The sequence below is a fragment of the Trichoplusia ni genome, chromosome 20, assembly GCF_003590095.1.
Source record: "Trichoplusia ni isolate ovarian cell line Hi5 chromosome 20, tn1, whole genome shotgun sequence".
Taxonomy (NCBI): Eukaryota; Metazoa; Arthropoda; class Insecta; order Lepidoptera; family Noctuidae; genus Trichoplusia; species Trichoplusia ni.
This window is the reverse complement of record NC_039497.1, coordinates 5,385,595-5,398,815: the sequence shown is the minus strand read 5'-3', so window position 1 is coordinate 5,398,815 and position 13,221 is coordinate 5,385,595. Positions and strand designations below refer to the sequence as shown.

At 37.4% G+C, this 13,221-nt stretch overlaps 3 protein-coding genes across 3 annotated transcripts; 2 read left to right on the top strand and 1 right to left on the bottom strand.

The window, feature by feature from the left end:
• Window positions 1-442: 442 nt before the first annotated feature.
• On the top strand, window positions 443-2,565 carry LOC113503680 (heat shock protein 60A-like). Its single transcript, XM_026885729.1, has one exon. The coding sequence runs from the start codon at window positions 576-578 to the stop codon at window positions 2,292-2,294; it is 1,719 nt and encodes a 572-aa protein (XP_026741530.1). The 5' UTR covers window positions 443-575; the 3' UTR covers window positions 2,295-2,565.
• A 1,274-nt stretch (window positions 2,566-3,839) lies between these two features.
• LOC113503673 (tyrosine-protein phosphatase non-receptor type 13-like) lies at window positions 3,840-8,050 on the bottom strand. Its single transcript, XM_026885717.1, has 2 exons — window positions 7,634-8,050; window positions 3,840-7,160 (listed from the first exon to the last, which is right to left on the bottom strand). Exon 2 carries the CDS (start codon window positions 7,154-7,156, stop codon window positions 3,890-3,892), a length of 3,267 nt encoding a protein of 1,088 aa, XP_026741518.1. The 5' UTR covers window positions 7,157-7,160; window positions 7,634-8,050; the 3' UTR covers window positions 3,840-3,889.
• A 135-nt stretch (window positions 8,051-8,185) lies between these two features.
• LOC113503677 (vesicle transport through interaction with t-SNAREs homolog 1A) lies at window positions 8,186-13,176 on the top strand. The gene is made up of 5 exons (XM_026885725.1): window positions 8,186-8,406; window positions 8,678-8,736; window positions 9,526-9,646; window positions 9,919-10,127; window positions 10,439-13,176. The coding sequence occupies exons 1-5, from the start codon at window positions 8,313-8,315 to the stop codon at window positions 10,586-10,588; spliced, it is 633 nt and encodes a 210-aa protein (XP_026741526.1). The 5' UTR covers window positions 8,186-8,312; the 3' UTR covers window positions 10,589-13,176.
• Window positions 13,177-13,221: the final 45 nt, after the last annotated feature.

Below are 13,221 nucleotides of genomic sequence, written 5' to 3'. Positions count from 1 at the left end.
TTGTATTATATATGTTATTTAAAAAATAAAATTTAAGTAATTAAAGTCTACTACGGCCTTGAAATATTTCATTTGCTCGGTATGTTGCCTTGCCCTTTGAAACAAGACAGTTTCCTTTATTTTCTGGATAATAGACATGAACTATTTTGTTTCACTTAAATTATAAAAATAAACCAAATTTAGATTGTTGTATGTAATGGGTAACCTTTTCAGACGCATCTTATTCTTTGAGCTATAAAGACCATCGACAATGGTGAGTCCTATTTTTTTAAATATTGGTATTTCTTTTTTGAGCCTTTGTTAATTCGTTTGCTAGCCTCTATCTCTCGCTTTAATAGCTTAAGAGGAAAAGAGACAAGCATATGTTACGGTACAGGCCGATTTCTCCAATGATTCTAAAATACCATAGACTTCGGCCATAGTGCAGGTTTGTAAGAAGGTAGAGATACCGCGTTAGTATTTCATAACCTACAACCGGCGGAAGATCACGTTTTGCGATCTCGGCGAGAATTTTCGAGAATAAAGGTTGGGATTTCTTTTTGAAGTACTGAAATATCATTCCAATCAACACTAAAATGCTGCGCCTACCACGTGTTGTTCGCCAAACTGCATCATTCCACAAATCTCACCAACTTTCAAGATTTTACGCGAAAGATGTGAGGTTCGGCGCTGATGTAAGAGCCCTCATGCTACAGGGCGTAGACGTCCTTGCTGATGCAGTCGCTGTCACAATGGGTCCTAAGGGCAGAAATGTCATTTTGGAACAATCTTGGGGCTCACCAAAAATTACAAAAGACGGTGTGACAGTTGCCAAGGGTGTCGAACTCAAAGACAAGTTCCAGAACATCGGCGCAAAATTAGTTCAAAATGTCGCGAATAACACAAATGAGGAAGCCGGCGATGGCACGACTACAGCCACAGTTCTCGCCAGGGCTATTGCTAAGGAGGGATTCGAAAAAATCTCAAAGGGTGCCAACCCTATTGAGATCAGACGAGGTGTCATGATCGCAGTAGATGCGGTTAAGGATAAGTTGAAGAGCATGTCTAAGCCCGTGACAACACCTGAAGAGATCGCACAGGTGGCCACCATCTCCGCCAACGGAGACCTCGCCGTCGGTCAGCTCATCGCCGATGCCATGAAGAAGGTCGGAAGGGACGGAGTCATCACTGTTAAGGATGGCAAGACCCTTAACGACGAATTGGAAATCATCGAAGGTATGAAGTTTGACAGAGGTTACATTTCACCATATTTCATCAACTCTTCCAAGGGTGCTAAAGTTGAGTTCCAAGATGCTTTAGTTCTCTTCTCTGAGAAGAAAATCAGCAATGTCCAAACAATTATTCCTGCTCTGGAATTGGCTAACCAACAAAGGAAGCCCCTGGTCATTGTAGCTGAGGATGTTGATGGTGAGGCCTTGTCCACCCTGGTTGTTAATAGGCTTAAGATCGGGCTCCAGGTGGCTGCTGTCAAAGCCCCAGGTTTTGGGGACAACCGCAAGGCTACCCTCAGTGACATGGCTATTGCAACTGGTGGTGTAGTATTTGGTGATGATGAAAACCTTCTTAAACTTGAGAATCTCCAACCATCAGACCTTGGTCAAGTAGGTGAGGCCATTATTACAAAAGATGACACTTTGTTCCTCAAAGGAAAAGGTAAGAAGGCTGACATTGACCGTAGGGCTGAACAGATCCGTGACCAAATTCAGGAAACAAGCTCTGAATATGAAAAGGAAAAGTTGCAGGAACGTCTTGCCCGACTTGCATCTGGTGTTGCTGTTTTACATGTCGGAGGATCCAGTGAAGTTGAGGTCAATGAGAAGAAGGATCGTGTCAATGATGCCCTGAATGCAACCCGTGCTGCTGTGGAGGAAGGTATTGTTCCCGGAGGTGGCTCTGCTCTCCTTAGATGTATCCCAGACCTTGCAGGACTGAAGACTGCTAACAGTGACCAGGCCACAGGAGTAGAAATCGTCAGAAAGGCGCTCAGAATGCCCTGCATGACTATCGCCCGTAATGCTGGTATTGATGGCTCAGTTGTTGTTGCTAAGGTTGAAGACTTAGGACCTGAATTTGGGTATGATGCGCTCAACAATGAATATGTCAACATGATTGAGAAGGGTATCATTGACCCCACCAAGGTCGTAAGGACAGCACTGACTGACGCCAGTGGAGTAGCGTCACTCCTCACCACCGCAGAAGCCGTCATATGCGAAATCCCACAAGAGAAGGAGCCAAACCCTATGGGTGGCATGGGAGGTATGGGCGGTATGGGTGGCATGGGAGGAATGATGTAAAGCTCCAGTATGGACATCAAAATGCATTTATCGTGTAAAGAGAACTGTTATAGTAGTTATATCGCTGTTATGGGTATTTCAATGATATCTGATAGATTGATTGATTTTTTTTACAAATTGTGGAGTGAATGTGTATTTCCCAGTTTTATTTTGAGTCTGATTGAGTTACAAATGTAGGAAGGCAATTGTCTGTCTTGTTAGAATTATTTAGTTTATTTGCTTGAATAGTGCGAGCAAAGTGTTATTTTTAAATAAATGATTAATGTTTCTATATAATCTTTTTATTCTATATACCTGATTGTCACTGCATCATGCCCTAGAAGACAACATTTAAGTCTAGAAAAATTCCGTCATTCTCTAGCCTCTGTATATATTGACGTTATTTGCATAACATTAAAATTCAAGGTAAATAAGGCATTTTACTTAAATCAAGATTATTAATATTTCAAGTCAATAACTTTCAAAGTGATTTTTCTTTCACAAAAATACCTTGCATTGGCGCTATTTGTAGAAATTAAGCCTGAATACAGCTTAATAAAATTGTCCACTTATTTAGTCTTATCTTTAGAATAGAATGACTGTAAGTACAAAAAAGAAGAAAACCGGTTTATGCTGACCTGCATTAATATTTTAGCGAATTCATAAAAAGTACATGTGCTCGTTCAACAAGAAGTTTCTAGGTCATTCTTGAGTTAAAACCGGCACGCAGTCGAACAAAATTACATAACCTGAAATGCGATAAAAACGCCGCCTTAATTTGCTCGCATCTCGAAGAGTGATAAGAATATTACGTTTATCAAAGTTCATCGTCCAACTGGCATGGCAGTTAGATGGAAGTTAGAAATTGCGCCACAATGCTCAGAACTAGTACAAAGGAATAAGAGATAGGTATTCTAAGTACCTATGTGTATGCTAAACTCCAAAGTTGATTGAGTCGATGTACCTACACGCGGAGTTAGTTGCTAGTTGTTTTTTTCGTATTTCAGATAAGTTTTGTACTGCAGATATGAAGGGCATAATGTAGATATAATAGTTATCGGTAGGTTCTATGTTGTTCACTTAACCTAGTGGCACTAGTAATATAATTTTTTAAGAAAGTTGTCTTTAGGATCTTTTTTTAATATGATTCTTCCCGCTCCAATTTAGATAAAAAGTAATATTTTGGAATCCAACAATCCCGATTCATCATCTTAGCGACTGCTAAAAGCTAAGAGTACGTTTTTTGTGCATTTAAATAGTTCTCAAAGTTATTGCATCAGCAATACTTATGTGCCGGTAGGTAGGATAGGTTAATGTTTGGCCTTATTGTTGCATTCAATGTAGGTAATGCTATTGTTTTAGTCCGCAACGTAAAGATGGGAATAAAATTAGTAACTACATAATAAAACAGAATCTTGGAAGAAGCTTCAACTACCTACACAATAAACATTAAAAAAATAAATGATAACAATAAATAAATGCAGGCCATTTAGTTAGTCACAATAATATGATTTATTATTTGTCCTCTTAAACTTAACGTATAATATACATATAAAATAATTCCTATATTTATAAGTAGGTAGGCAGGTAAATAATATATATAACATAATAACAATTTACAAAAATATCTGATCTTCGTCCGAGTCTCCAGCACCATACACGAAGTGCTTTCGCGTCACATTCTCGCTAACGATTGCACTCTGCTCAGTCTCAACATTGCTATTCTTACAGGGTGTCACAGGGTACCTCACCGGGCCCAACCATCGCCGACTAAACCCAAAATTACGTGGTAACGCTACGTTCTTGGAAGAACTACTCTTTATGGACTTATCTAAGCTATTAAGTGACGATTGTATAGATTTCAAGGATGATTTCTTGAGAAGCTCGTCAGAGTTGTCGTTTAAGTAATCATCAGGAATATCTACATCTGTGGGTATACTTAGACTTAAAGGTCGTCGCTTTAACCTATTATTGGAAATCAGACCACGCCAGGTGTTAAATTTCTGTGTATTCCTCTTTTGCGGTGTGTTCTCCTGGGAAGAATAATTCCCTACGTCTGATTCTTCATAAACCATATTCTCCGAATAGCACTTCTGCAAGTTACTTTTGTTAGGGGTTGTTTGTTTGCTGGATTTATCTTTCATCCTACTTATAACTTTATCCTTTGTTAGCTTTATCAGAGCGTATATCGTTTTTAAAGCTTCTTCATTCAATAATTCGTCGTCAGTTATTTCAACGTCCAAGGCACTAGCGACGCTCCTACTAGTGCATGTTTGGCTTATATTTTTATTGGTACTATCCTCCAATTGACTCTCCATACTGTGTTGATATTCTATATTGCATGCTTTATTAGCGTTTTGTAGAACAATAAGTTCAACTTTTCGTGGAGCTGTCTGTAGCATAACTAATGCTTTATCATATTTTACATTTAACAAGGTTTTTCCATTAACAGATATGATTTGATCTCCAGCCAAAAGTTTCTTGCACATGTCAGCAGGACTCCCTGAAGTTATTGATTTAATATAAACATTTCCATCAGAGCCCTCTGCTACTTGCAGTCCTAAAGCATTCATCTCATCCCTTTCTAAAACAGCAGTGACAAATATTCTCTCGCCTTGTACACACTCCATATTATCTAGCTTTTCAAAAAGTGATGTATTCAGACATGACTCATTATGGGCTGCATTATAATTAAAAACATCTGGATAAACCTTAGGAGATTCTAGTACATAGGCTGTTGGTGCACTTGTCATATTTTGAATGTAGTGTCTTTCTGGTAACAGTTGCATACTATTTATATTACAGTGCTGTCTTTGTTCAGAACTCAGATCATCAGAATCACTCTGTGTCATTGCTAGGTCACCTTCAGATCTAGAACATGGATTTATAGGACCAACTGGTGATGTGGTATACCTGCTATCTGTAACAGTTTTTATGCCATGGAACACTCTAGTGCCCATTTTAACTCCTTGCCTTCTTGGTATACTGCAACTTTCTGAGGATGATAACCCATCATTAGAAGAATTTTCATGGCCATGAATACCTGATACATTTGGGACATTATCGTCACTTGATTGTGGTGATAAAATTCTTCTTAATAACTCTTCTGTGTTAGGTTTTTCATTTTCTTTATTCTGAGCTTTCTTTTCTCCAAAAAGGTCTACTTTAAACCTTCTCCTTGTGGGCCTCCTCATTCTGATAGGGTTTCTAACAGCGAGGTTGTAGCTGTCCTGGTAATTACTACAATCATATCTTTTGGGGCTTCCAGCAACATTCAGAGGGCAATTTAGCTCATCTGATAGGTAAGTCAGAAAGTCTTCTTTAGCATACAGTTTCAAGTATAACCTATGATGAAGTGAAGCTAACCAAAATGTAAAATAGCTTTTATTATCTGCCATTTTCAGTTTATATTTTACACCAATTTTCGATAAGCCTGAATATGAATTAGGCATAATATACAAGCTCTTCTTATTGTAGTAAAATGTGTGTATATGATGCCAAGGAAGACTTTGCAAGACAATCCTATTTGTATGAGTTCCAGTATCATCCGTTGCATGATTGTTTCTTGAATACAGAGTAACTCCTCTGGGGCCAATAGAAAGCCAGACGTCTCTGCAGAACCCATCTCTAGTAGCCCAAATAGCAGAGTAAAAATGCGCCCCATAATCACGAAATGTTTGGGCAAGAGTTATGTAATTTATAATTGCTTTACTTCTATCTAGACCACGTCTAGATTCGTGAGCTCTTTTCATTCTTAGTTTAATGTCAGCCATATCATTAGTTATAATATTTTCAGGTAAATAGTGTTCTAATAAAAAGTAATCTGCTGTGCCATGTTCTCTAAGAGAGAACTCTCCAAACTCTATATGCAAAGCATACCCAGCAAGTAATATGAGATTCTGGATTGTTGAAGTCAGCTGACCTTCAAGTGTGGCTCTTCTTAGCTGTAGATAGACTCTGTACCGCCACTCCCCACCCTGTATGTTAGTGGCAATATTTTTGGGCAAGAAAAACTTTATTCTTAAAAACAAAGTCAATGGAGTGTCTTCTTCATACATCTTCTTTTTACTGTTGGTTTTATGCCAAGCTTCTGGAGCAACCTTCTTAATTTTGTAATCATCTGGCAAGAATACAAAATCACCACCTATCAATATGGCTATACCAAGCATAAAGTTATGTTCATATTTTTCACTGTGTACTAATGCTTCAAATAATTGTCCTGCCGTTATAATGTGAGGGTCACAAAGTACTTCAACTTTCTGGCCATTAAGTAAAACAACAGTAATTATTCTTTTGTCAGAAACGCCTGAGAGACATAAGTCTATGTGTTTAGGTGGTTGTGAAGCTCTGACTATGAACTCTGGGCCTGTACAGCCTTCTCTGCCTTTAAAACCACATTCAGCTTTATACAGCCTTGAAGCAGCTCTCTGTACTGGCTTCCCTCTTCTAAAATTTGTGTTGACTGGCTGTGGTCTACCAACATTGTCATTGGTGGATATGGCTGTCATTGACACAGTATTCATTTGGACTTTGGATTCCTCAATTTGAGTGCTGCAGGCAATTTCCAAAGTTGAGTGAGCATTGCTTAGGCCTCCTCTTCTGGGAGTATCAAATAAATTAAAAACAGCTTTTCTTTGATTCCTTGGAATTCTGCAGCTGGGAAAAGGGTCTCTTTCATCTGGGGATTTTAGGAGTCCAACACAGCTTCGTGGACGGACACTGACTTTCAGTTCTGTGTTGGTGATGGTCTCCTGAACCCTGGTAGGTCTTCTTTTGACGTGATGTAAATCGTCATCAATGTGGAAGTCCATGACTGGGCTCAGGCCGATGGAAGCGGCCGAGCAAGAGCTCCGGCCTGAATCTGCGTCACAATTACGCAGCATGGTGCTGAAACAACGGAAACGAACATAAATATAAAATAGAGCCATTAGTGATGTGAATATTTTTAAGGTCAAAAGTTTCGTCAACATCTAAACGATGATATTATTTACCGTGTGAACAAAAAGCACTATCGTATATAACTATGTTATACAATAAAAAAGATCAGCAGGAAGGCAGTTCTGGTATCGAGTCGCAATACATTGAAAGCTTTCGATTACTTAGTGCATAAACATGATCACTGAATGAGCATTAACTATTCAAATAGTATAACCATTAGGCATAAGCTGAATTCTAAAACCACGCTTGGAGAAAGTATCTACGATACAATCGATGTGTAAAGCTTGAATATTAAACCTTAAATATTACACGGCCTCACGTTACAAGTTAACTTGTATTTTTATGTATATTTACTACTATAGCTCAGTAAGCAATTTAAACTTTGACCGATGTTTTTAAAAGTTTAAAAACAACCAACTTACTTGCAAAGTGGTAGTTGAGATAAAATATTACTTAGTTACATTATATTTCTTCACTTTCACTCTCATTATTTCGAACAATAAACTTTATTACGAGACTAAATCAAGTCATTGTACCACACTACACTATTAAAATCTTAAATGAAATCACGATCGCACGCATAAGTTGCACACAAGTCACAACATACATTCTTGGAACACTTGTAGCATTCCAATCTATTACGTTACATGATTAATACTTTACTTAAATGTTTTAAAAAGAAAAGCTAGTCAGTTAAGAACTAAGAAGTGAATAAATCTGAAAATTTCGTAAATTATTGTAATGGATAAAAGAACAGTAAAAAGCAAAACAAAAAAAAATAACATTATTTTGTGGCTAACAAAACGTTTTGAATTGTCAACCGAACACCGAAGTAAACCAAACCTGTCATGATTTCAGGTGTCACCTGTGACATGGGCAAGTGTAAGCCTTGTCTCCTTTACTCTTAAAGAATTTCGAATATGCCTTCCTTTTCTTATGCTAATGATATTGTGATCCTTATTTAACCGGAGTACATTTTCGTGATCCGTCGCATTTACTTGTCAGGACAGTCAGTCATTCAGTCATGACTTTTTCCACATTACGTGTTTTATTTTAACATAAGTTATTGATTACTGGGTCATACGTTGTTTGATTATTAAAATGGCTACGTTAATTCAATCTTACGAGCAGCAGTATTCAGTGCTTACGGCAGACATTACGGCGAAAATAGGGCGTCTGAAATCTGGCAGTGATGGTATTTATTCTCTGATAATTATTTTACCGTCGTCAATGTTATTAGAAACCGGTCGTTTAAAATTTTTATATTTCTATCAAATTTCATTCATACAAAATTGATAACTTAGCCTGTTAATAAGAAAATAAAAAAACATTGTGATTTATAGTAAAATGTTTGCCTAAAAGTATTGCAATAGAAACAGAATAACAATAAGCGAGCTCAGTCTAAAAGAATGGGCACATTCATAAGCCATATCTCTTTTAATCAGATAATCTTATAAATTTTTTAGATAATCGTGACCAGTTAACACGGGAAATACAAGCTAATTTTGAGGAAGCTAATGACTTGGTAAGTTTTTAGTTGATTGTTTTTATTTTTTATCTTACATTGTCATTGATTTAACGCTGATATATAACGCAATATTCGTATTGTGAACAGAGTTTATAATATGTGACCATTGTCATAACTAATGAGATAATTCACCCCTTTGGGCAGGATGCTTTCAGACTGTCCTGCTATCCCCTATTAAGAGTGAAAATGTCCCAATATTATTGCTAGCAAGTTGTTTACATTAAGAAACATAGTAATGTATAATTTAGGAAACTTTAAAGACTGGCAACATAAAAATAAATTTTCCTACATTGTGTTTAGCAGATAATATTATATTGAAGCCCTTTCTTTTAATAACACCATTAGGCATCCTGCTTAGACAAGATAAATAAATGTTCAAGTAAGTCACAGTGACAGTTTTGTCCATGCAAATAAGCAAGGGGAGATTCTTAGGGAAATTGATTTGCTACTATAAATGGAACAAGTAAGTAGTTAATGACCCACTCTCTCTTAAAAACATTGTGGATTCAAAGTCAAACTTATGTAGGTTTATGCCAAGTCTAGCAGATGTAATCAATTTCATAATGTTCAAAAGTTTCTATGTAGAGTTGTGTGTTAGGTAAATGTGTAGAAACCAAAAAAAATATTTAAGGAAATCTTGGTAATGAAAAAGATTTGTTATTGTCTTGTTGAAGAAGATAAACCTCAGAATATGTTCTTTCTATACTCTTACAATGTTGGTATGCATATGGTGGGATAATTAGAATAAAAAATACTTCGTAACATTTTTACTTTCTCTGGGTCTAGCTGGAGCAGTTGGAGTTGGAGTCTCGCGGCGCAGGTGCCGGCTCCCGCGTAGCCGCCTACCGAGCCGAACTGCAGCGTGTCAGGGATGAATACCGCTCTGTCGTCAATAACACTGGAACATGTAATACTATTTATTTCATGTCAAGAAACAGCGTCATTAAGACAAAGTGGAAAATGTCGGTATCTTTAAGAAAATTCTTAGATTATGAAAGGCATTTGCAATGGGAGCTGTTTTGTATTTGGAGTGCCATTTTACATACTAATTAAAACTCGGTTCGATTTCTTTATCAATAGCTGTTAGACATAATGAAATTAAGAACCCTAACCTACCCACCCACCAAATTACCAAATACTCCATTAAAATCAGTTAAAAATTAATTCTTGGTTGTCCAGACAATTTCGACAATGACGAAGTGTACGACGACTGGAGCGGCGCGCACGAGCAGCACCGCAAGCTGCTGGACAACACGGAGCGGCTCGAGCGCAGCGGGAAGAGCCTCACCGAGGGGTACCGCGTCGTGCTCGAGACCGAGCAGATCGGGGCCGCCGTGCTGCAGGACCTCAGTCTGCAGCGGGAGACCATCCAGAGGTCGAGGGGGCGGGTGAGGAACTGTACTGCCTAGACAATATGTGCCGTAAACGTTGTACGTTAGTGACCTCGGTGGCTAAGTTGTAAAAGCGGCTGATGCGTTAAGCCAGGAGTAGCAATTTCCCACGTAAAGCGATGAGGAAGACATTGCCGTTCGCGGTAGTTTGCGACAGCGTTCCCGCTTGGTTCTCGACCAAAGGGATTGCGGAAGCAAGAGTAAGAGTTCGGCACACCCCTCCGCCTTCCCCAGAGCGAAGGAAGTCCATGAGGATTTCCACTGACTAAAAAAATCAGTACATTAATATCTAAGCATGTATTTCCCAGCTCCGCGAGACGGACGAGCAGCTGAACCGCTCGAGCCGGCTGATGAACACGATGGTGATGCGCGCGCTGCAGGACCGGCTGGCGCTGCTGCTGGTGTTCCTGTCGCTGGGCGCGCTGCTGTGCGTGGCCGCCTACCTGTACGTCACGTAGCGGGCGCCCAGGGCCTGCGCAAGGCCCGTCGTGCATGTCTGCATGTTCAAGGACGAGAATCGGATTCGCTTCTATGTTTAATGTGTATGTGACAGGTAGGATGGCTCTGGTTTTGTTGTCAACTACTATATACTATTAAAAACTTCTCTGCAGTCGTCTTTTAGTATATTATAGGTGATATAATATACTTACTACTTATGTATGGAGTTGTATGATAAGGACGGCTATAGATAAAAAAAATACGTAGAAATGTTAAATTGGACGAGTCTAAATGCATTAGTAAAAAAACAGCATTTGCAATAATTTTATTTTGTGATAAACAGAATCAGAGCCAATGTTAACAGCTGTACTTACCGTGAGTGCAGTCACATAGTTCTTAAGTTTAATATCACACAACTTATTTCTTTAGGAAGTAAGTATATTCCTTAACAAAAGTCAATATCAACATTTCCTATACAAATCTCACTATTAGATAAGGATCAGTTTTAATTTTATTAATTTAAAATATTTGAATAAAAAAAAAAGAAATTTGAGCTATTAAAATAATCCACTCCTTTTTCTTAGATCTTTTAACAATAAACTAACATTATATTTGTTGGATCCCTTGTGTAATGAAGATAATCAGTCATAAATAAATACTTTCAGCCTTGAATAACCTTCTGCTGGACATTTTCTGCCTTTGCTTAGATATATATAGATCTATAATAATAAGCATCAAACAATATGGATAAACTATTTCAAATTATTCTGACATACTTACAAGTTATTATAACTTTCATAGATGTAAGAAATATAATTATGACTACACAGAAATTATTACATGCAGTATAAACGCAAAATGATATAAAATTAACATTAGCTAAAGTAAATAACACCTTTCAGAAATTACATTATAAAAAATATTCGCTATATCATGCAAACTCATATTATCATGTAATTAAAATTGCAAATCTACTCACATAATGAAGTAAAGATTTGCGTTTCATTACTATGTATAGTTACCGGCACGGATCTTGAGCGCTGACCTTCACCTACGCAGAAGTGAATTTTTGGGTCCCTTTTGCGGTATGGAGTGAGGCGCGGGGCGGATAACGTGCAGTGATTGGCCCGCAACGCCTCGTGCCATAGCCGTCGCTAGTGATTGGATGAAATTTGTTCTTTGCTGCAGTTGCATGCATCACAAGACGAGTTCGCACAATCGATTGGCGTTTTATTTTACGATGCGCAAAGCGATCCCCACTCTTCCGCCGAGCGCTCAAGATCCGTGCCGGTAACTATATCAAGTATTAAAATTATCATAACCGAAATAGATCTTAGTTATAATTGACTGCGAGCTGTATCTTCGCAAGTAATTTTATTCATAATCGTATTAAATAAACGCATTCCTGTCAGGTTGTTCTTAATATATTTAATGTTAGCACTCATTGTAATCCGTTAGAAGTATGTATTCCTAATTATTATAAGGTTTGATGTGAACAACGACTATTGGCGCGGAAATGGCAAATGATATTCTTTAAAAAAATGGCGGTTCTTGATAAAATTTATAATTGTAGGTATGCAGTTCAGACACAAAATTTGATGTATCACACTTAAATATTGTTAGCATAAGAATGGTTTTTACGTAAAATTCGAATCATATTTTATATGTAGTAAACTTTGAAATACCCCAGCTTTCAAATATAAATAATTATAGTTGTCTAACAACACATACAGTCATTGATATACATTTCAATATGTAGTAATATTTGTATTTATACTTTATCCATTATATTAGTAGCCCAAGTCTTTGTTATATTCAGCAAAAAATTAGGCATTTATAGTAGGAAGTAGGATAGGGTGAATTTGTAATCAAACTATTTAGCTTATTTTTGTTAAACTGTCAGAAATGCCAGATGACTATTGACATCGCTCTCATTGGAGTCAAGACAATTTCATAACTTTAATCTGTCTCACAAATAGACCCCTGTTTAAAATAATAAAATTGTTTATACGTAATGCGTATAATATGACGCGTGGGAATGGGAAATGGTTGAGACAGACGATCTTTCTGCATTATTTATGAACTGCATGGTGACACATGTGTAAGTTTGTCTTAAAACTGTCTTGACTCAAATGAGCGGTCGACTTTATTATTTTAATTGCCTGCTATCGCTGGTTTAGGACGTTGTGAAATAAAAAGGAGTTGTGAGAACTAGCAAGTGTACAGCGACATTATACTCTGTCCGTTTCAATCGAATCAGTAACCTGTGACTTTGGGACAATTAATTACCTGTCTAAAGATTACTCATAAAACGGACAGTGTAAAAATTTTAGATTTTACGTTGTTTATTTAAGCTGATGTTCACGATATCGCAAGTGTTCATCAGCCGTGGACGACGAGGACGGATCCTCGAGGTGTCTGTGAGTTTAGTCTGTACTTCTCATGCTAAACAATTGTTTTGTTTTCTCACTTGTTTTGTTTAAATCACTTATAAATCATGTTTATGAGACTGTTTTGTATATTAATGTAGATAGACAAATATTTATTGTAATAATCGTAAGTATCTCGGGATAAGAAGTGTATTAAATGTTTTAACTTTTAACGAAAATTTGAGTTTTATTTCTGGACGACTACTATGTGATAGAGAACCGAC